Source organism: Labeo rohita, chromosome 16 (assembly GCF_022985175.1).
Source record: "Labeo rohita strain BAU-BD-2019 chromosome 16, IGBB_LRoh.1.0, whole genome shotgun sequence".
In the NCBI taxonomy this organism is placed as follows: Eukaryota; Metazoa; Chordata; class Actinopteri; order Cypriniformes; family Cyprinidae; genus Labeo; species Labeo rohita.
The window spans coordinates 27,848,304-27,873,247 of NC_066884.1; the positions used below are offsets into that span (position 1 = coordinate 27,848,304).

The 24,944-nt window shown below is 35.9% G+C and overlaps 1 protein-coding gene across 2 annotated transcripts; it reads right to left on the minus strand.

Annotated features, from left to right (window-relative positions):
* Positions 1-1,622: 1,622 nt before the first annotated feature.
* grhl2a (grainyhead-like transcription factor 2a) lies at positions 1,623-24,466 on the minus strand. 2 transcript variants are annotated; one of them, XM_051130701.1, is made up of 16 exons: positions 24,211-24,466; positions 23,212-23,398; positions 23,046-23,104; positions 22,364-22,724; positions 22,176-22,225; positions 20,125-20,281; positions 19,919-20,030; positions 13,772-13,866; positions 8,129-8,287; positions 7,689-7,776; positions 7,269-7,405; positions 6,965-7,002; positions 5,136-5,215; positions 4,944-5,029; positions 2,423-2,487; positions 1,623-2,336 (listed from the first exon to the last, which is right to left on the minus strand). In XM_051130701.1, exons 1-16 carry the CDS (start codon positions 24,225-24,227, stop codon positions 2,222-2,224), a joined length of 1,806 nt encoding a protein of 601 aa, XP_050986658.1. In that variant the 5' UTR covers positions 24,228-24,466; the 3' UTR covers positions 1,623-2,221. The 2 variants fall into 2 exon arrangements, with proteins under 2 accessions (XP_050986658.1, XP_050986659.1); XM_051130702.1 differs by having other exon boundaries at positions 24,091-24,223.
* Between the last annotated feature and the right edge of the window lie 478 nt (positions 24,467-24,944).

Sequence of the window (24,944 nt, forward strand, 5' to 3'; positions counted from 1 at the left end):
AGTAGGTTTTTCAGGAAATTCCAAAAACATAAGACACTTGAGCCTGCAACGAACGGTTTGGTAGTTATGAGCGATTTATCGCGATTTATCGTGATTTAATCATCCCAATCAGGCCGATTGGGGCGAGCCACGATACTGTACCATCCCTCCAAAGTTCCAGTCTCTGTGACTTACGGTTTGGTCTGCCCGTACAGTTTTACGTGGAGATTGCTGATCCTTGGCCATTTTTATAATTACAATAGGGTTAACCTCTAATAACGTACAAGAACATCAAGATCTATTCCGTTGGCCACAATAAATGATCAGTTGTCCTGCTGTAACATAACAAAAAACGATAAAAATTAATTAAGCCACATACTGGGGAAAACATAAACAGAAAAGCTACCTTTACGATTGGCTTCCTGGTCAGATTAATGTGTTAAAAAAAAAAAAAAAAAAAAAAAACAACTACATACAGATAAGCTACAGTAAAAAAGAAGAAGCTGACAGTGTGGTTATGGTGTTAATGAATTGCATAGCACTACTCAAACTCTGGGTCACGGTATATGACCTGTTTCTCAGAAAACACCAGAAACCTGTTTGGAAACTTGTCAGATGCAGCTTAAAGGTTTTCGTATTCATATTGTTTCTGATTGGGGAACACTAACAACAGCACTGCAACAGAAATCAGAATGAATCAGCAGTCATGAGACTCATTGCCAGCAAATACCCCCAGGGTTAAAGACTGAACCTTCTTATGTAGACGGTGATGGAGACACCTGTGCCTGCATAATTATACACACACCTAAAGCCTGGGAAACAAATGCGAGTCAGAGGGTGTGTTTGCATATTAAAGTGTGAAACTAATTGTGCTTTCAAACGCAATTCTCCGAAAATCAGAGACAGGGGATCATTAACATAAAACCGCTATTTAGCAAAAGCAGGGACATATAGACAATCATGCAAATTTCATACAAATGATAAAACAGCTAACAGAACGATAGTAAAAATAACGATTTACTTCAAGTTCATGGTTAAATACTACAAGTTAAGCTACTGTAGCAGATACATGTGCCAAAAAAAAAAAAAAGTTTAGGGTTGGTTACGTTTTTTGAAAGTCTTCTTTTTTTTGAAAGAAGTCTTTTATGCTCATCAAGGCTGCCTTTACTTGATCCAAATACAGTAAAATTGCAATATTTTAAAATATTATTACAATAACTGTCTATTTGAATATATTTAATATCAGTATTTATTTATGTTTTGGCAAACCTGAATTTTGAGCATCATTACTCGTCTTCAGCATCACACGATTTGTCAGAAATCATTCTAATATGCTGAAACGCTCAAGAAATAATATTTCTTATTAGTATCTTGACAGCAGCTCTTAATATTACTGCTGACTATTTTGTGCACATTTTCCAGATTATCTCACTTTTGATAAACGTAATGCATCCTAGCTCAAAAGTATTAATTACTTATTAAAGTAATAACAATGTGCACATAACGGATTATAGATGTTTGTGAAAGTTGAACATCTGGTTTTTCTCTTGCTGCAGGTTTTTTAAGTGACTAAAACTTCAACTGGTCAGACGACAGTTTCCCAAATTAATACGTGTGAATGCAAGACAGTAAAGATTGTTTATTCAACTGATAAAATAAGCCATAAAAAATATGTACAAGTTTTTTTTTTTCATCAAAACATCAACATTCAACACAATGAAGAAAATGTGTAAACTATACATTCATGTAACACGCAAGGTAAAAGTACAGTGTAGCATTTGGCCCATTCTTCAATGTATGCTATTTGTTGTGCATATTACAACGTCTTCCTACAATAAGAGTATCTATATAGATCTCTTTTATGTTCCAATATTATGCAAGAATACAGGAAAAGACTGAATGCATGCAAAAGTCTGGTATTTTTTTAGGGCTTCACACTGTTGGCCTCAAGGGGGAGACAGCACATCAAAGAAAAAAAGCCATAAAACTTAACGGCATATTATAGTGCTTTGGAAGAGCATTTTATGTGTTGCTCATTATAAAGTTTATTTAACCAAGTTAAACTGTACCAGCAGGTCCACTGAAGTGCATTCCCAAGTCAACGACTTCCAAAAGCGTTTTCCTCTTTTAATATTCATAAAAGAGCTCATAAGAGGCAAACAGAGTCACAGAATGGATTGTGTGCTGTTTCAGGGTAACAAAAGTCCTCCCAGCAGAACCGTGTTTGTTGTGGCACAAGCATTTAGATTTCAGTGAGAGTGACCCGGAAACAATCCGCCTGATTTTCAATGGAAAGGATGAACGTGTCCTCATTGCAGTAGTGCTCAATGATGTTGTCGTCCATGTTGACTAGGATACTAGTGGTAGAATGAAAATGAAAATGTAAGACTTTAACTGATAATGTAAACAATTAAACGCATTCAGCGCTAGTATGTTTACTCACCCTTTCTTGCTTTTCTTATAGATTTTAGTCATCTTCTCCACAGGAATAGAATATTTGCCTGATATCTTGAAGAGAAGAAAGAGAACTTAATCCAAACAGCAGCTTAAAGAAGTTCACTTTCAGAATGAAAATTTCCTGAGAACTGACTCACCCCCATGTCATCCAAGATATTCATATCCTTTTTTTCTTCAGTCGCAAAGAAATTGAGTTTTTTGAGGAAACCATTCCAGGATTTTTCTCTATATAGTGGACTTCAATGGCGGCCAATGGGTTGAAGGACTGAATTGCAGTTTCAATGCAACGTCAAAGGGCTTTACACGATCAAAGCCAAGGAATAAAAGTCTTACCTAGCGAAACGATCAGTCATTTACTTAAAAAAAAATACAAATGTATATACTTTTCAACCACAAACGCTCATCTTGCACTAGCTCTCCGATTGCGTAATCATAATGGGAAGTTCGGATCATTTTACCGACTCGGACCTTTGAGTCCCGTTCAGCAAAATGAACAAATCTTTTTTTCAAAGTGATTTCGTTAATTTCGTTCATTTTAGCAAAATATAATAAAAATGTTACGTGTTACTTCCCTCACTCATCTACTGCTTACACAAACGTTGATCACACTACGAACAAGACAAAACTATAATGCTATAAGAAACAGAAAAGATTAATTCAGGTTTGAGTCGTTTGTTCGTCACGTGACAGGCCCATAAGATGAACCAATGCAGTGTGAGCCAGAAAAAGAATTGATTAGTTTGTCTCAAGTCTTTGGGTTCGAGTCGTTCGTTCATCACGTGACAGCCCCATAAGATGAACGAACGACTCGGAAAACCCAAGTACTGCTCACTGCAGAGCCGAATGGCCTCCAGCTCCCCCTCTCTGGATGTCCAGCTCCACCTCTGTGTGAACTAATGGGTGGAGTTATGTTTAGGATAGGGTAAGGGGTAGGGTTAGGGTGTGGTTAGGTGTCTATCTCCACTCATTACCTCCAGTGAGGGGGAGCTAGACCTCCAGCTCCTCCCATTTGGCTCTGCAGTGAGCACCCTCTCGAAAGACTTGAAACAGGTGAACTAATTCCAGTACAGAACCTAATAGGATGCTGCGCGTGCGCGACTGAACAAATCACTCCCCGAGACGACTCATTCGTCCCAAGTCACATTAAAGATTCGTTCAAAATGAACGAATCGTTCAAGAACGACCCATCACAATTAATATGGATAAAAGCATCGCTATTGCTGTAACTGAATAAAAACAAGATATAACGCTCAACGTTTTGAATGATGAAATGTAAGGACAATAAACACTAGTCTGCAATAATATATGGTTTATCTATGTTCTTCAAGCCATCTCGTGTATTTTCGTAATAATTAAGTATATATGTAAGCCATTGCTAATCGACATAACATTACATAGAATATGAGTACAGAATATATTGTCTGCCTCATTCTGAGATACGAAGCCACATCAGATCACATAAGGAAGTTATTTTAAACACTCGACTGATGTTGTGAATTAAAAACAAGTTGTAATGTTTTTTTATAACTTTTGTTTTTATAACTCTTTTTCAAATATAAGCAGGGACGCGTTTCCTCATCAGCACGTGAAATCACGGGCACACAGCAAATTCCGAGAGAAATAAAACAACTTATTTTAAACTGCAGTTTGGACCTTCAACCTGTTGATCCCCATTGAAGTCCACTCTTTGGTGAAAGATCCTGGAATATTTGCCTCAAAAACATTCATTTCTTTTCGACTGAAGAAAGAAAGACATGAACATCTTGGATGACATCAGGCTTAGTAAATTCATTTAGAAGTGAACTAATCCTTAAGTTTCACAACATTATAATGATCAGTATGAAGAATTAATATTCTTGTTAAGACTTGCTAAATTATTTAAATACAAACGCGAAAAAACGCAATTCATAAGCACGTATTGAACCGTGGATGTCGTACCGAACGGTATTGTGACATCCCTAGTTGTTTTACCGGCGTTTGACTGTTTTTGCACGTTTGCTTTGTAAACACTGGGTCGGTACTTCTGCCTACGTCACGTGTGACCTTTCCAACGTGATTAAGTTTGTGGTTAAAAAGTATATAAGTTTGTATTTTCTTAGAAAATGACTCGTTGCTCGTTGAAACCCTTATTCCTCGGCTGGGATCACGTAGAGCCATTTCAAACTGCAATTTGGACCTTCAACCCATTGGCCACAATTGAAGTCCACTATATGGAGAAAAACACCTCAAAAACCTTTATTTCTTTTCAACTGAAGAAAGAAAGATATGAACATCTTGACATATGGGTGAGTAAATGTCATTCGGGAAGGAACAACTCCTTTAAACAGAAAATGTTCTGACAAGCCTCCATGTGTGGCAGCTTATTTCCGACTGTTGTTGTATTCCACGGAAAGTAATCTGATCTGCTACTGAATGCAATGCAATACCTAATTACTTCTGTCTGATAAGACTCCAAGTGTACATCCCATGTGTTGCAAGTACGCACTGCTGCGTGACATTGTACTTACTGCCTCAAGCAAACTTTTCAGTGTTGGAGATCTTAGCATCAGTGCATCAAAAACCTCATCGGTTTCTCTCCTTACGTACAGCAGGACTGGAGAAAAAAAAAAAAAAAAAACATTAAGCATTAATATAGAAAAATGAGACGCAATCTGTTGACACACGTAAAACTTACAGCTACAGTATGCAGTAAATCATACCTCTTTTTTCCTCTCTGCTGTATTTGGCGGGTGGAGGATTATCATCCTCTGATGACCGGAATGGTCTTTTCATAGCCACCCTGCATGAAAAACATACTCAGAATTATAATGATGCCTTTCAATACTACAGTTATAATGCCTATTGCAGATACATTAAAAAAACACTGGATTGACTACTAGTCCGATGCATGCTGGACTCCAAAACATTTCGCCTTTTGAGTGAATTAATACAAATAAGCATTCACCAGACTGATCATAAAATTAACAAAGTGTCAATTAAAATGTTAAAAGCCAATAAATGGCTGACAATAAAACACTAAACTAAAATCAGTCATTAAAGGATTAGTTCACTCCAGAATTAAAATTTCCTGATAATTTACTCACCACTATGTCATCCAAAGTGTTCATGTCTTTCTTTCTTCAGTCGAAAAGAAATTAAGGCTTTTGAGGAAAACGTTCCAGGATTTTTCTCCATATAGTGGACTTCAATAGGGATCAACGGGCTGACGGTCCAAATTGCAGTTTCAATGCAGCTTCAAAGGGCTCTACATGATCCCAGCCAAAGAATAAGGGTCTTATCTAGCGAAACAATCATTTTTATAAAAAATAACAGTTTATATACCTTTTAACCACAAATGCTCATCTTGCACTATGTCACATTGGCGGAAGTACCGACTAGAGACTTTAACATTGCCCGTCATTTTGACAGACAGGGTTGTAAAAATTCAGCCATAATCTATTATTACCCGTCATTTTATTTTCATATTTTAATTATAACAACACATTTAATTGCTTTTATGTTTGTTCACATTTCATGAACCTACAGGACGACAGCGCAGTGTTTAAAAACAACAAAATACGCTAGGGGTGGGTAAACAAAAAACGATTTCTCGATTTTAATAATTCTCATTTTGAACCAATATTGATTCTTAAATCCTGATTTTGATGTGGCATTATAGATCGTTGTAGCTTCTGTGTACTCGCCTGTGCGTAATCAAACGCATAGCAAAACATTCGTGACAGTTTCGTTTTTGTTCTGGATCCAGTGCTTTGCTGCTACACTGGAGCGCACTCGCCGCCAACTAGACAGGAGTGGGAATTACAGCTACAATTTACAATAGATCACCCTCAGTGTAATCTGTCAAACAGCCTTCAGATTTTTCCGTCACTGATAAAAAAAAAAAAATCAGACAATTTTCGGTTAATGCGACCTCTGGTACCGACCCAGTGTTTACAAAGGAAATGTGCAAAGAAAGACAAGCGCCCAAAAAAAGGCAAAACAACAATTATGGATCATTTTGAAGTTGGAGGAGAAAATAAGATGGAGTTTTTTGCCCTACTCTACTTTTTTGAACCAGATTACACAAAAACTATAAAAATTAGTATTTTTTTTTTTAGAAAATGACCAATCGTTTTGCTAGATAAAACCATTATTCCCTGGCTGGGATTGTTTAGAGCCCTTTTGAAGCTGCACTGAAACTGCAGTTTGGACCTTCAACCTGTTGATCCCCACTGAAGTCCACTCTATGGTGAAAGATCCTGGAATGTTTTCCTCAAAAACCTTCCTTTCTTTTCAACTGAAGAAAGAAAGACATGAACATCTTGGATGACATCAGGCTGAGTAAATTCATTTAGAAGTGAACTAATCCTGAAGTTTCACAACATTATAAATGTACAGTATGAAGAATTAATATTCCTGTTAAGACTTGCTAAAGATTAAATCAAAAGTGCTATTAAATGTTGCTTTTAAATTTTACGTTTAATTTAATATCTCGCATCCATAAACACCATTTAATTATAAACAGGAGATTTATAGTACATGCACTGACCCATCACTCTCCATTTCTTCAACACCAAAACTGAACACCTGTAAACAAAGAGAAAACAAAACATCATAAAGACTTAAAACTAAACATGTTTTCACATTATATTCAAAAGTATAAGCAGTGACTTTTGATAATTTAGTTAAACAGAGATTGCATCCATTTGAATAATTTAAAAACTCACTACTATGATCTAGTCATTACTAAGAGACAACGCCTCAATAATTAGTTCTGATCAATACCCAACAATTCAGCACTGAAACAATTTCAGTATCACTTTGAGAACTGCATTCATCCTCCTCCTCCTTACCTGACCGGCTCTCTGGAGGTTGTTCAAATGGACGTCGGGGATGAAGAGTACAGGCTGGGACTCCAGATCTGTCATTGTTTTGAAGAGCGTAATATCTGGCCTCTTTTGAGCTAAAGTGGAAAAACTTCCTCTCTTACCTAATAGAGTGAAAGAAAACCAATGACTCAAGTCAAAATCAGCATGCTGATGCTGAGAAACGCACATAGTCATGTTTCATAGACCACAAGGTCATAGTTGTCACATATTAGGTCAAAACCTGTAATGCAGAACTGTTTTTAGTCATATTCTTACTCATCACTAAATGCCTATTGTTATGTGCATTTTATCCATAATCAGAGTAAAATGTCAGATACAACATGTAAGGATAATAGCGCTATATATTAAATAAATGAATGTATGGTTGGTTGACACAACTCTCACCATCATGACCCTGGTTGCCAACAGCCTGACCTTTGACCTTCTTCCGAAGCTGCTTTTTTTCCTCATCACGAATTTTTCGCTCAGCTCCCTGTACAGAGGAGATGTTTGTGTTTTCATACTGGCTATTGTTGTTAAACAGATATAAGGTATGAAAAGGACAGCAGAGAATAAATTACATTTACTAAATAACACTATTAACTAAGTTTAGTGTATAAAGTAGCCAATTCCAGTGACAAATGAACTGCAATACAAAAACAAATACACTACATGAAGGTCATATCATTATACCTACTACAAGAAATGGCAATGGCAAACAAGAAAATTTCCACTGTAAACTGTAATACTTATTGTACAACTTATGCAAATAAAACGATTCATGTCGTTGACTCAAATGACTCAGGCCCTTTGACCCACAACAGTCACACGGATGTAGGACCAACCTTGTCACAGAAGACCTTGATCTGTGAGTAGGCTCTGTGGATGGGTCTGTTACTCCTGTTGTTGTAACTGTAGGTGTCAATCTGGATCATAAGCGGAAGACCTTTGACTCCCTTTTGTGAGGAGAAATCAGTGCTCAGACAGTTCACGGTAATGAACACCTGGAAAAAAAAAACATGCACAAATCAGCTTGAAAAAACTTGCATTTCTGAGCTTGGAAAAGGTCAAGTATGGCCAGGCAATCACGTCTTATTATCTCATGACAAAAGAGCCAGGGGCAGTTTTTCCACCAAGTTGCCAAAGTATAAAGGGACTGTTCTCAGAGAATACGTTACTGCGTATAAAAAATAGGGGGAAAAAAAAAACATTCACAGTGAGGGGCTGTTCACACACAAATCATTTTTGCATTTAAAAACTTGAAAACAGTACTGCACTGTCCTTTACATAGAACACGTTTTTAGTATGTTCACACATGACAGGCATTTAAAGAAAACATGCTTTTGCATTTAAAAACTAGAAAACAGTGCAATAAGGGTCTGTTAACACAACATGTTTTTGCGTTTAAAAACTAGAAAACAGTGCAGTAAGGGGGTGATCACATTCACATATAACAAGTTTTTGCATTTAAAAGCTAGCAAAGTGTGCAATAAGGTGCTGTTCACAGAATTTGTAAAAAAAAACAAAAAACTAGAAAGTGCAATAAGGGGTTGTTCACATATAACATGTTTTTGCGTTTAAAAACTAGAAAACAGTGCAATAAGGAGGTGATCACATATAACATGTTTTTGCATATAAAATCTAGAAAAGTGTGCAAGAAGGTTCTGTTTACAGAATATGTGGAAAAAAAAAAACAAGAAAGTGCAATTAGGGGCTGTTCACATATAACGTTTTTGCATTTAAAACTAGAAAAGTGTGCAATAAGATGCTGTTCACAGAATGTTTAAAAAACTAGAAAGAAAACACAACGTGTTTTTGCGTTTAAACTAGAAAACAGTGCAGCTAGGGGCTTTTCACATATAATATGTTTTTGCATTTAAAAACTAGAAAAGTGTGCAGTAAGGGGCTGTTCACATATAATATGCTTTTACGTTTAAAAACTATAAAACAGTGCAGTAAGGGGCTGTTCACTCACAATGGGCCTCATTCATGAAACACGAGCAGAACCAATTTTTGCTCAATTTGTTCATAAAGCCGTTCTGACGTAAATTTTCGAATTCATTTTCAAAATGTTGGTACAAAAGAAATGTACACCTGCTCCGTACCAGGTGTAAATGGTGTGGAAAATGTTCTGTGTTCTTTTTGGCAAAACGATGACACTGAATTTTGATGCACTGCCATAATAATTACAAGTTCATTTGCCCTTGCTGTCTTTTTGATTTTTTTTGTAGCTGTGTTGATAACAAATACCGACCAACCATCCGCTTATACAACAATTGCCTTCAACAGAGAAGTCAATATTACTGGTTATATTTAGTAAAATTGTTAACAGTGAGATACTAGTAATACGTTGCCACTGTGGATATTCCAAATCATAGCAGCTAAAGCATCTCATTATTATTGAATGAGCGTGTATGAGCGCCCTATTTACAAATGATTGGAATTCATTAACATGCACGTTCCACTATCAAATCGGACATTTACGAAGCGTTTGTGAATCCGTGTGTCATATATTTACGAAAGTTTCATGAATAAGGCCCAATATGTTTTTGCGCATTAAAACTAAAAACTAAAAAAACTAAAACAAAACAAAACAAAACAAAACAAAAAAACAGCACAGTAAGGGACTGTTCACACAACGTGTTTTTGCGTTTAAAAACTAGAAAAGTGTCCAGTAAGATGCTGTTCACACAGAATGTGTTTAAAAGCTAGAAAGTTAGAAATTAGAGTGTGCAAAAAGGGGAAGTTCAAATATAACATGTTTTTGCGCTTAAAAAACTAGAAAACAGTGGAATAAGGGGCTGTTCACACATAATTTGTTTTTGCATTAAAAAAAAACAGCACAGTAAGGGGCTGTTCACACATAATTTGTTTTTGGACCCCTACCTCGGGTCCCGGGTCTGTTTAACATTTGTGTGTAATACCCGAATTGATCGGAGAACACCACACCCGCCAGTGATCAGTGTCGGTCAGCACTTTGCGTGTGTTTTGTAACTTGCCACTTAAAATTGTAGGATGAGAAAAGTGTGAGCCAGACAAAAATGTGGGGGGGGGGGGGGCTGAATAACATGCGTGACTTAATGTTAGTACTGCAAGCGGACGGTATCAAGCTGTCCCATGTGAATTCCTCATAAGATTAACTAGGTGGAGCTTTATGCATATGTTTTGTATTGTTTTCTTTTACTGAAGAAGAGACGCACCTATTGAACACGCACGATGGTGCAGTTCAAGGTATACGGCGTACCCACTTCAGTCGGCTTTGTGTAAATCCACTCTGATGCGCATCATTCAGTAGTGCCTTGGATTAGCCAAAATTATGACAGTCCACCACATGATATCTAATCCAACTGCACGTGAATAAATGCGAATACTCCATAAAAGCAAGACCGTGGCGCCGGCTTCCTTTGAAATATGATTGCGCCCGCGCCCGCTTCGTCCTGCTTAGTGACAGAAATGCCACCTGCATGCGCAAGAGCATGTCAGGGGAGGTGCAGAGTGGGTAACATGATAATTAATTGTTGATTACTAATTAAATTAGTACAGTATAACGAAAGCAATACCTTAAATAATTAAGAGTGTACCCACTTCAGACACCACTACACCACTGCGCACACAGTAAAGTGTAACGCACTTCTTATGTGCGTTTTTTTATTTTAAATAATAATTAAATAAATAAATAAACTGCTCTGAGCTGGAATAATTAATGAAGAAGGCTCTTTCACTCGGCAAGAGAGAGGAACAGCCTAACATGGACGGAAATGTTAGTGTCAAGGAGGATGATCGCAGTCAGGGCTTCTAACAGTAGGTAAGCCAAAATGTTTTCGCAACTTGTTTATTGACTTAATAGCAGTTCGCTGTGCATATGCCGACCGGGTGCAGTCGGGTCTGTGTCGTCCCAGCCGGGTTCGGGTCCGGGTCCAATTTACAAATAACGGTCGGGTCCGCGTCGGGTCCGGGTAGTACATTTAAGGCATTTCTCGGGTCTGCACAGGTTCGGGTCCCACTTTCAAATTAAATAAAGGTCCGGGTCGGTTCCGTGCAACAAACTTACGGGTCTCTAAGGTTTCGGGTACGAATTTTTGGACCCCTGAAGACCTTTAGTTCACACAGATTGGGCCTCATTCATGAAACTTTCGTAAATATATAAGTAATTTCTGAGTAATCTGCACGTAAAACAAACCTTTCCGAAAACTCTCAGATTCACAAACGCTTCGTAAACTCACACGCTCATTCACAATTAGCATAATCCCCGTCTATGAATTACAGCTACGCAAAATGCGTGTCTAGGAATATCTGGTCTACTTTCTCAGGTTTGGCTCCAGTATATTGCATAAGGAAAAGAAAAAAAAAAAAAAAAAAAAAGATTAATAGGCCACATGCCTAACAATAAATATTTAATTAACGTGTGTCGACCAAAGAGTTTTTAGCCAGATGCAAAAATGAACGCTTTGGTGGCGGCACAGCGTTTTTCCAGCTGAGGTGCTTTGGTTGCTATGATTTAGGTAGGATGTCCACGGCGGCAGCGTATTACTAGCATTTCATTTTTAAGAATTTTACTAAATATAAAAAGCACTAACCAGTATTGACTTCTCCTCTATTTACGGTTGGGTAAATAGTGGCAGTGACCAGCGCTGTTTTACAATTATCAACTCAGCTATTAAAATAAATAAATAAATAAATAAATAAATAAGGGAAAGCGTAAATGAACGTATTTGAATGTATTTATTATGGCAGTCCACCAAAATTCAGCGTCATCAGATTGCTAAAAAACCAACATTTTACGTACCATTTACACGTGGTAGGGAGCAGGTGTACATTTCTTTCGTACCAACTAACATTTTGAAAATACGAACCCTTTCATGAATTCGGAAGTTTGCGTCAGAACGGCTTTACGAACGGTTACACACAAATTCGTTCTGCTCCTGTTTCATGAATGAGGCCCAATGTGTTTAAAAACTAGAAAGTGCAATTAGGGACTGTTCACACATAACGTGTTTCATTCCACTGCCCTGCATTCCTTTTAAAAATGCACATATGCGCAAGATGCTTATAAAAGTTGCAAAAATGTGTTGCAGTTCTCCAAGCATCATCGTTTCAACCAGTGGCCACACTATTTGGGGGAGGTGCGTCTATCTGTTTGACCAATGACAAACATAGGGAACGTTCAGGGGAAACCTGTTTGAAAATCATTATTTTTGCAATTCAGTTTGGTGATGCTAGTGGCCATAGAGGTGGTAGTGTAATTACACACCTCAGAGTGAACTTTTACAGACTGTCTGATTAATAGACTAGTCCTGAATAAAAAGCTATAATTGCTTGGCCTCCCAGACTTTAAAAACATACTGAATAAAGCACAGCAGTTCATGTCGGTTTTCTTTTAAAAATCTTTTAAGCACTAGTCCACCTTTAATCTCAAAATACCCATCCAGCTTCTGTGCTGACAACACCTTACATCACTCGTGATCTTTAATAGCGAAGAGTAAATCTTCTCTGTTAAATTCGTTCACGATTGTCAAATCCCTAAATGGCGACTCTAAACAAAAACCACATAGCCACTCTTTCATTGTGTACCTGTCTGCGGTTTATTCAAATAGTACGCAAAACTAAATTGATTTGAAATATTCCCAACTGTAACCTGTCTCATGCCAATATATCAAGAGACACTGGAAAAACGACTGTTGAAAGATGAAAGGTAGCGAATCTTTCAGCCCGAGGTGAAAATAGTTTCCCACTGACGGTCTCCCGTCCTTTCATGTCTGTGCCTGTAGCTGTTGTTTCATAGAGGAGCTTGTTGTTCAATGTTATGAGAACCACTTGCGTTCTCAGGGCCACGTGATCAATTCTGACAGGAATCAGTTAGCAACTGCATACACCGACAAATCTTTCACAACAGATCTCTGGCTTTCTGTGTGCATGTGGGTGCATGTGAGCAAACGATGGTTGAACAAATACAAGGTAACACTCAAACCTTACAACATCCTCCTACATTATTAAATTATCTTAATTTGCCTCTTAAAAGTGAAGGCACATAAATGTTTATATTTCTGCATCCCTTCATTAAAAAAAATCTCAAGAAGCACTGTATCTTTTATATACATTACCTAAATTAGGAAACTTCATAATATAATAATAATAATTCAAAAAATAGATTTCCAAAGGTAGGGAATTTGCCGTTAAAGCTCTTCTTGCTATTTCCATGACACATCAGGCTACTTCAAAAGGCTCGTTTTAAAAAACAAATATTGACCATGAGCACTGGGTGGACCTCCTCCCTTAAGTGTGCACTTAAAATAAGCTTGTTAAGTACTGGAACTAAGAAGGAAAAATCCTCCTGACAAGTGAATTGGATGCTGCAGGGAAGAGGAGGAGAAGGGAGCTGTAACATCTCCTCAGGCTCAACGACCGTTATCAGGCAACTTCAGCTTGACCCGCACGCCGCAAACTTAACACGCCAGTAGAAACTCTGAGAATCGAAGCTGAAGTCTCACCTTTGCCTCCTCGTTGACGTCCCAGGTGAAGGACACAGCGTTGTAAGCGATTTCTTCAATGTTGCCAATGGTGCTGAAGCTCTCTTTATAGTCAGCTGAAGGGTGAAAAGGGCGGTTGGGGAAACATGATGTTAGTTATAATCCATAACAGACCTTAGACCTTAAGACCTTAACAGTACTTTTTAAATGTTTGAGGCCAAACAGAAAATCTGAGATTCAAGATTTATAAAAAAAAAAAAATGAAATTGAATAAAATAAACATTAGAAATAAATTATAGAATAAAACAGTAGAATACTAGAAATAATAGTAACAACTGAATGAAACCAAATTAATATTTCTGAGTACATTTTTCAAAAATCTACAATTTAAGATCTTATTTAGAAAAAGAAAATTGAATAAATACATTAAAATGAATAAAATTTATAAAAGTTGAAAATTTAAATAAATGCAATTTTAATCTGAAATGTCTGAGGAATTATGTAAAATCTGGGATTCAATATCTTATTTACATAAACAATATTAATAAAATGTATTAAAGGAATAAAATAAATATTAGAAGTAAATTATAGAATAAAACAAAAGAATAATAAATAATAGTAAATAACAGAATGAACAAAGGATGAAAAGAAAGAAAGAAAAAGAAAAAAGAGATATGTTTGACTAAATAAAAAAAATATTTGGATAAATAAAATAAAAAGGATTAAATACATTAAAATAAATAAAATAAGTTGAAAAAAGTTAAATTAATAAAAAATTAATCTGAGGTGATATGTAAAATCTGGATTCAAGAAAATATTTACCTAAAAAATATTAATAAAATGTATTAAAATGAATGAAATAAATATTAGAATTAAATTATACAATAAAAGAGTAGAATAATAGAAATAATAGTAAATAAAAGAATAAATGGATAAAGAAAGAAAGAAAGATGTTTGACAAAATGTAAAAATTAAGTTTAAGTTAATTAAATTTAGACAAATAAAATAAAATAAAATAAAATGAATAAACACATTAAAATAAATAAAATAAATTGAAACAATCCAAATACAATTTTAATCTGAAATAATGGATAACTTGAATTATTAATAAAATGTAATAAAATAAATATTAGAATTAAATGATCAAATAAAAACAGTAGAACAACAGAAATAATAGTAAACAATAGAATAAAATAGAATAAAAGATAACAAATAAAATGAAAAAAACTAAAACTAAAAATTTTTTGACTACATTTTTTAAAAATCTACAATTTAAGATCTTATGTAGATAAATAAAAAATAAACTGAATAAAAACATTAAAATGAATAAAATAAGCTAAAAACAATTTAAATAAATACAAATTTAATGAGGTGACTTGTAAAATCTGGGATTCAAGATCTTATTTACATAAAAAATTAAATAAAATGTATAAAATTAATAAAATAAATTAGAATGAAATTACAGAATAAAACAGTGGAATAATAGAAATACTAGTAAATAATAGAATAAATAAATATTTTTGACTACATCTTTAAAAAAATATATACAATTTAACATATTATTTAGATAAAATAAACCGAATAAATAATTTAAAATTAATAAAATAAATTAAGAATTTAAATAAATACATTTTTATTCTAAAATATATGAAGTGTTATGTAAAATCTGGAATGCTAAATTGTGTTTACATAAATAAAATATCTAATTAATATTTAGATATATAAAAAAATATTTTACACTGAAATGGAAAATCTGGGATTCTTATATAAAAATAAAATGAAAAAAAAAACAAAACAAAACAAACATTAAAATAAAATAATTTGAATAAAATAAAATGTCTCAAATTCAGTTTAGATAATCTTAAACTTTATCTCATGGTAATTTGCATTTATTTTCTAGCTTTTTAAACAAAACATAACAAAATATGAATAAGAAATATTTAATATTCTACATTATTTTCAGTCTCTAATCAAGTTTGTGAATCCTGTGCAAAAGTCCAGATTTAATTGCTTTCACTGAAGCACAAGATGCTCTTGTGTTTGATTCTCAGATCATGCTGGACAACACGATCATCAGGTTTTGCCAGCTCAAGTGCTGCTCTTGTTGAAGCTATGCTGGACATACCAAATACTGAGACACTGTCAAATTCATGTCAATTTTCAAGTTGAACTTGTCACTCAAATTGCTATGCTGATAATATTGGTTGCAAAATGCAACAAGACTTTACACCCCACTGTATTTTCGAACAACATGATGATAGAATAAATGCGGCAAAGAGATAATTCTCTTGTTTTGCCCTGAGTAAATATGTATATAATATGCAAAGCTGCAAACAAATTTGAGCACTTCAGTTTATACTCAGAGTCATTAAAAAAAAAAAAAAAAAAAACACAGCGAGACGCATTTTGACCTCAGACGCAGGCGTTCTGTTACACGCTTCACGACTATGACATGGTGCCTGCCTGCTGTGCAAATACAACACCGCTTAAATGTATGGCAGATGTTACTCAAGCCTTCCGCTTTACAAAAGAGCAGGACCCTTTCCCAAGCCCCCGCTTGTCTGAGGATTCAACCTCCCCCCCAAACGGTTAACGCTCCTATTCAAATCCTGATCTTCTGCCTCAGGCACTATGAAAAATCCCTGGATACTGTTATTCAAATCAGGACAACATCAGGATCAGCGGATCGGGTTTCCGTCTTCCAAAATCATGCCCGAACCACGTCAGGCTGCCAGCTGCCACCGAGAAGACCATCGCAGCGCCCCTCAGGTGTCAAAACCCCCCTTCCTTTAACCTGACCCCTCATTGTCCCTACGGTTCCCAACTGGGAGTTATGATGGAAGACTTTGCCCCAAGCATTGTGCTAAAGTTGCAGACCCCTTATTTAGGATACACCTCAAATAAAACAAATGAGGAACTGGGAAGAATAACGATGAACAAAAGGAGGGGACTCCAGTTATCTGCTATCCCAGGGATACAGACGCAGAGAATAAAAGAGGGGGGAAAAAAGCATATAATGACGCCAACGTACAGTCACACAAACAAAAACACACTGGGTAAGTGTAAGTGTTAAGGTACTGTAATATTTACCATTGTTCTGTGAATTTTTGTGGGTAAATTCCAGCCATGAAATTGTTGAATAACGTTGTTGTTGTTTTCTTTGCGCACAAAAAGTATTCTTGTAGCTTCATAGAATTATGGTTGAACTCAGGGTTTGTACAGATACTGTCAAATAAAATTCCAGAACTTTCTAAGACTTTTCAAGCAGACTTTTTTTTGATTTTCAAGGACTTTAAACAATGTTTATTCTTTTAAATTATAACCACAGTTAACTTTCTTAAGGGATTTGTAACTGTACTGCCTTAACGGTTTGATGTTTTCTACTGTTTAACAAAACAAAATAAAAAAAATTACACGCTCTAAAGTCCCGAACTGAATCAAAAGACTCAAAACTTCAAAACTGCGCTGAAGTCTCGATTTGAATCAAATTATTTGTGAACCCGCTCCAAAGTTCCGATCTAAATCAAATGATTCGTGATATACAATCTGAAGTCCCAAATTTTAATAAAATTATTCGTGATACGTCATCTGAAGTCTCAAACTGAATCAAATGAGTCGTGAACCTGCACCGAAGTCTTCATCTGAATCAAATGATTCGCAAACCTGCACTGAAGTCTCGATCTGAATCAAAAGATTCGCAAACCCGGTCTGAAGTTCTGATCTAAATCAAATTATTTGTGAACCCCCTCCAAAGTTCTGATCTAAATCAAATGATTCGTGAAACACAATCTGAAGTCCCAAATTTGAATACAATTATTCGTGATACATCATCTGAAGTCCCAAACTGAATCAAATAACTTCTGCACCGAAGTCTTCATCTGAATCAAATGATTCAATCTGAGATCCCAATTTGAATCAAATGATTTGTGACACGTGATCTGAAGTCCCGATTTGAATCAAATGATTCACGATATGCAATCTGAAGTCCCGATTTAAATCAAATGATTCATGAACCTGCACTGAAGTCTCGATCTGAATCAAATAATTCATGATACACGATCTGAAGTCCTGATTTGAATCAAATGATTTGTGATACGTGATCTGATGTCCTGAATAGAATCAAATGATTCATGAAACGGAATCTGAAGTCCCGATTTGAATCAAATCATTCATGAAACTGCACTGAAGTCTCGATCTGAATCAAATGATTTGTGATATGCGATCTGAAGTCCCGATTTGAATCAAATGATTTGTGATACATGATCTGAAGTCCCAAACTAAATAAAATGATTCATGATATGTGATTTGAAGTCCAAAACTGAATCAAATGATTTGTGAACCTGCACTGAAGTCTTGATCTGAATCAAATGATTCATGATACACGATCTGAGGTGCCAATTTGAATCAAATGATTTGTGATACACGATCTGAAGTCCTGATTAGAATCAAATGATTGGTGATACGTGATCTGAAGTCCTGATTTGAATCAAATGATTCATGATACGTGATCTGAAGTCCCAAACAAAATCGAATGATTTGTGAACCTGCACTGAAGTCTCAATCTGAATCAAATGATTTATGATATGTGATCTAAAGTCCCGATTTGAATCAAATGATTTGTGATACACAATCTGATGTCCCAATTAGAATCAAATGATTCATGATACGGAATCTGAAGTCCAAAACTGAATAAAATGATTTGTGAACCTGCACTGAAGTCACGATCTGAATCAAATGATTCAATCTGAGATCCCAATTTGAATCAAATGATTTGTGACAAGTGATCTGAAGTCCCGATTTGAATCAAATGATTCATGATATGCAATCTGAAGTCCCGATTTAAATCAAATGATTCATGAACCTGCACTGAAGTCTTGATCTGAATCAAATAATTCATGATACACGATCTGAAGTCCTGATTTGAATCAAATGATTTGTGATACGTGATCTGATGTCCTGAATAGAATCAAATGATTCATGAAACAGAATCTGAAGTCCCGATTTGAATAAAATGATTCATTATATGTGATTTGAAGTCCAAAACTGAATCAAATGATTTGTGAACCTGCACTGAAGTCTTGATCTGAATCAAATGATTCATGACACACAATCCGAGGTCCCAATTTGAATCAAATGATTTGTGATACGTAATCTGAAGTCCCGATTTGAATCAAATGATTTGTGATACACGATCTGAAGTCCCGATTTGAATCCAATGATTCATGATACGTGATCTGAAGTCCCAAACAAAATCAAATGATTTGTGAACCTGCACTGAAGTCTTGATCTGAATCAAATGATTTATGATACGTGATCTGAAGTTATGATTTGAATCAAATGACTCGTGATACGTGATCCAGTTGGAGTGCAAAACCATAAATCACTTTGCGACACAATGGTTTAACTGATTCAGAGTTTCGAAAAACTAATTTTGAACCACTAATTTTCAACCATCACTATGTGCTGTTTTTAATTTGATCTGTTTTTTGTTTTTTTTTTGGCTAGTGAAACGCTTGAAATGAATGCTCGAAGTCATAAGTTTAAATCAATTGTAGTGGCTGTAGTGTAACTGACTCACTCAATTGATTCAGTTCATCTGTTCCTCTTTTCGCGTCTTCAGCCATGTTTACATGATATTGTCACTACTACTACTGGCTTAGCTCGCTAGTTTTGTTTTATTCTTTTTTTTTTTTTTTAGTTTCTTTACTAGTTTTATTATGTGAAATACACGAAAAAAGCAGTTTGTTTTTTAATTGCGTGAATTTTGTGTGACAAAAATGTAACACTTACTTTATAGATACATTGTCTTTCAACAATTCAAACACTTTTCAGGAAATCAGGAAAACTGATATTTTCAAGGGTTTTCCAGGCCTTAAAAATCAAAATGTCAAGTTCAAGTACTTCAAGCACTTTAAGCACCTAGTACGAACCCTGCACTGTCCTTACTACATTTCTGGGTCCTGAACATGTCAGTTGTGTTTCTGTCTATGCACAGTCAGAAAGCCCCCAAATTCATCAAAAATATCTTAATTTGTGTTCCAAATATGAACAAAGGTCTTATGGGTTTGGAACATGAGGGTGAGTACTTAATGACAGAATTTTCATTTTTGGGTCAACTATCCCTAAACAAACATATACAAAAGATATATGTGTAAAGCAGATTCCCACCTATGTCAAGGACTCTCTGTTTGGCTGTGTGCTGACGGGTGTGCCAGTAGTTCCAGTGCTTTAGCTGCTCATCTCGACACTTCTCTTGTCCAAACACCACCATCACTACGCTCTGAGAGAGACAGTTGTGTTACATTGATTCTGATCCTTAATACCAATTACATTACACAGTCATAAGTGCTTGTCATAGTCACAGTAAAACTCACCCGCACTTTACTGATGGGATGGCGAAGGCCCTTGTTGGCCCCGGTCTCACTGAGAGTGATTCCGTAGAACTGACCTTTGTTCAGATAGATCATCGGCCCCTCGCCGGCCTTCTCACGGACCGAACGACTTGCTTCTATACTGTACTGGAACATGTCTCTACCAGAGGACAGAAAAACTGTTGTGTGAATGGAAATCATAATAGAAAGAAAAACACTTTGGGCCAGTTTTACTAAAACCATGTTTTGGCATTAAAATAGTACTGTCAGGATTTATAAAAGATGCACAGTGACGAATTAGTGCTGAAAAGGCACGGACACGTTTATTTTTGCACCTGATCTTATTAAATCTGATCTTATTAAAAAGGAGTTCCCTTTCAGACACAAAATTTATGGGAGGAGAGTATTTAAAAAACTCACACAACGTGTTTTACTAACGCCATTAATTAACGCCCCAAAAAAGCATGTCTTAAACTATTTTGCGCTGGAAATGACTGCAATTATTGTTGCTAGGAACAGAGAGTGCGTGGTAGAAAGATTTTTTTCCACACGTATTAATTAATTTGGAATGCCAGAAGCACACATTATCCAAACATATTGTTTGTCAAGCCATGTTATTTTTAATTTGCTTTAGTAAATAAAAGACGACTTGAAACCCTCAACTAGGAGTCTCGCAATACCAGATCTATCAAAACCTTACACAACCCTTCATTTTTTCGTCTCTTTCCAACGTACTGTGGCTTATTTATTTATTATTACGTGCAGCCCTTGGTATATTGTGTTGGTCAATATGTAAACGAGATTTTGCGTCTGTGTTTTTTAATTTGCGTGTTGTTAGTAAATCACCCGCTGTTTTGGAATTGCGCTCGTGCACTAATTTGCCCTATTTAGTAAAACTGGCCTTTTGTTTGTCTATATTTGTGGACAAAATAGCTATACCACCAAAGCAGGCAAAAATCAAGTCAAACATGGTTTTGGCACATATGCCAATGGTTCACATTCTTCATTATGAAATATGTATATTGGGACAAATAAAAAGTGACTTTTGATGCTATCAGTATCGGACTGATTAGTATAAGCCGAGACACTGCTGGCACTGTTAGATTTAAATATGCAAATTAGGCATTGTTTAATGAAATGTGCACTAATTTGCATACATTTCTAGTATAAAAAAACTACACCCTGGATGAAGTCAGTTTCAAAATTCTTGTTTAATTTTTTTTTTGACATATTAGAGTCAAATGTTTTTACAGAGGGAATTTTGGGTCTCTCATTTTTGTTACTCCATAATTCAGAAATACTTAGAACAGACAGAAAACAATATATTTTCCCAATTTGGGGGGGGGAATAAAATGTTGTATATAATCAAGCAAATTATATATGAACAAATCCATCTTTAAAAACCTTTAGGATATAGACATAATAGGAAATAAAATTTTAAAGTTTGCTGTGTGTAAGTGTTACTGAAGTGGAGATTTATGGCTCAGTGTAGGAGAAAAAACACATTTTGATAAAACAGACTTTAAAAATATGTATTATAATTGAAATCTATTGACACAAATAGATAAAGTGCTATAAAAGAGACACTTAACAGTGTCCTTTGGATATTTTTTTTCCACTAGTCTGAAAAAACACTTAATGAAAAACCATGTCTCCCCTTAAGGCAATAAACCACAGCAATTTTACTACAGAATTTAATAATTAAAGAAAGTCCACAGAGGAACAGTTCCTGTATTTGGGTTTTGCTATTAAATTTAAGAATGTGGTACTTCATCTGTTGCATAGAAAATGTTAAAATTATGTTTTTTAAGTCTTGGTTTATAATTTGAGGCACATAATACAGAGAATCTAGACAGAGCTTGATTTCCTACTGTGATTCAAATAGGTTTTCCTTCTAATCTGTTAGTGTTTACATTGCCAAATATATTGGCAAGTATTTGCAGCTTTGGTGAGCATAAGAGACAAAAAAAAAAAAAACGTTTTAAATCTTACAGACCCTAAACTTTTGAATGGTAGTGTAAATGAAGATCAAGGATTTGGCATGTTGTACTTACATCCCGTGGGAGAAATCTTCTGCCCCTAGTGTGGTGGGCACCCTGTACTTCTGAAAAACACAAGTGTATGACAGAACATATCCCATATTACATATCATTCTCAATATGTACAATGAGTAGCTACTAGTGATTGTCATAAACCATTTTTAACTGACAGAAACCACAACATACACTGAGAGACACTTTACCATAGTGTCCTCAGGGTAGGAATCCTCAAAGGTGCTATCTGGTGTACTGCACTGTTCATCCTTCATGTATCCGTCATGGCTGACGCTCGCTGGATCCTGTAAAGGCTGATGGTAGGGCATGCGCTGATACTGAACTCCCTGCTGCTGGTGGTGGTGGTGGTGGTGGTGGTTGGAGAATGCCTGAGCATAAACCTCAGCCTTCACAGTGGCCACGACGCCCTCCTCAACCGGCACTGAACCGAACATGTCTTGTTTATTTTCTGCATTGTGCACATCAGTATTTAAGGACAGGTTGACAGGAAGTGACTTCAGGACCTGGATACGAGTCTCTGCAGACTCAAGGCCATCTTGACCCATCCGACTGAAAGAAAGTGTTTTCAAATAAGTTAGTCCAAATTATGCCAATTGGAACATGGACGTTCATTCATTCATTCATTCCCTGGAAATAAAGTTTATGGCCTAAAATGAAGAAATATTTAAGATTCTAGATTCACTAATAAGCAAAAATCCTGCTGGATAACATCTATCACGAACATGTTCTAAAGTTTATGTTAATTCTTCAGCTCGACCTTTTACTCAAATTGTTATGCTTTTAACTTCAAATCAAAAATGTTTTCATTTATGAAAAGGGAAAACAGATGCATTTTCACCCTTTTGGACCTCATTTGCATGTTAAACTGACCTCTTTTCATGATCTTCTGGAAGTTTGGGTACTGGTAAGAGCCTCTTCTCTTTAGGAACCTAAATAAAAAGAAACAGAATAACTTCCTGGCAATACATTTTCATATTTGTACACCTACACCAGAGGCACAGTCATTTTCTTCTAACTGTTACAGATGATCTCTGACCTTATAGTAATCATAAAGGATTCCCAGTGCCGCCACACTGTCCTCATCTCCATTAATGCTCATCATGGCCTTGGTTGCAGCAGTCAACGGATTCTCCAAGTAAGATTTCCATGCCTCATCTTCACTCGTGAAGGCACGGCGTGATGGAATATTCATCTCATTTGGGACCACCACCACCAGACGCTTACTAAAAATATTAATCAAAGATAATTAGGAACAAATATGCATATAGAGTGTATTACCACATATATATGGACAAAAATAAATAATAATATTGTAAAACAGTGTGGACAGACTTGATCCCGGTGATACCACCTCTCTCCATACCTTAGGGTTCATGAAGTTTACAAAGAGTTGGAGCATACAACTGAAATTCCCAGAACTATCCTTTTACATTTTCCACACAATTGCTTTTTTCTGTGGGACAATGGACTATATCCTGCTGGATATTGATACTACAGTGAGGAAGGGTTGCATGGGAGGGGCTGTACAAGGATGTTAGCTAATATAAGCCACCTGCCCAGGCCCACCGTTATAGATGTACTACAGCAAACACACACAAACCAGAAGAGAAAAAGAAATATATATACACATAAAAAAAAAATGCTACTTCTTTGATTTTGCAATTTGTATAGTATATAGTGTAGAAACCATTACAATGGTGATCATATAAAGACATATTTTATAAAAATAAATAAATAAGTAATTAAAAATAAAACATTACAGTAAAATATTGCGGTGTTCCACAGGGTTCTATACTAGGACCTTCTCTTCTCTTTTCGTTTTATGCTACCTTTAGGTTATGTAATAAAGCAATGCTGAAATTATTATATTATTGAATACTTCTCTTTTTTTCAACAAACGAAACAAAAAACCGACCTGCTGCGATGACGTCACATAAAAAGATAAACGTCAAGAAATTCCAAACTTGTGGCGATAGAACGGACTTTAGTTTGCCGTTTCTTCTAAACCGTATTAGTGTTTACATTGGCGACTTACTTCTCCTCCTGAGCCATGTGCACTGCTGGGCTCCCACAGTGAAACTGGACTTTCAGGTCGGTGAAGATGCGGCAGGTGAGTCGCAGGGAACGGCTGAAAGAAAACTCGGACTACAGGTCAAACAACTTCTCGTATCCGACTCTCATTACAGCATCCTCCGTCTGTTCCGCACAAAGGAGAGCAGCCAAACATTCAGGATCAAGCGGAAAATTGTGTTAAATCTGGGAAGTCTCAAGGTGACTGTTATTGTGAGCAAGCAAAGGTGCGCTCTCATTACCTGGAGGCGGGGACGAGCCAGCCAATAGCCGCGCAGCGGCTTTGATGCGGCCACGGCGATTGGCTGTAGAGCACAAAGAAGGCGTGGCAGCCACCTGCACGCTTCCACTGTTAAAACATGCTTAATAAAATAGAGAATTACGTTCTGTTCGTGGGAGTTTTTCATAGATTGCGCAAAGAGATATTATTCGAGAGGCGTGTTTTATGGGAAATGTTTAAATACTGCTAATCTCTAAGTAACCTATATATAAATCTCAAAATCTAACGTTTATTATTATTATTATTATTATTATTATTATTATTATTATTAAAAAACAGAGCAGTTTGCTATATTTAACCAAATTAGTATAATAATGAAATATGACTTTTGTTTCCATTGAGTTTCTCTTGTTGGGAAAGGTTGTTTGTTCACTTTTAGCCCTCTGTCTGAGCCTATCCAAATACAGGTATTGTTGACT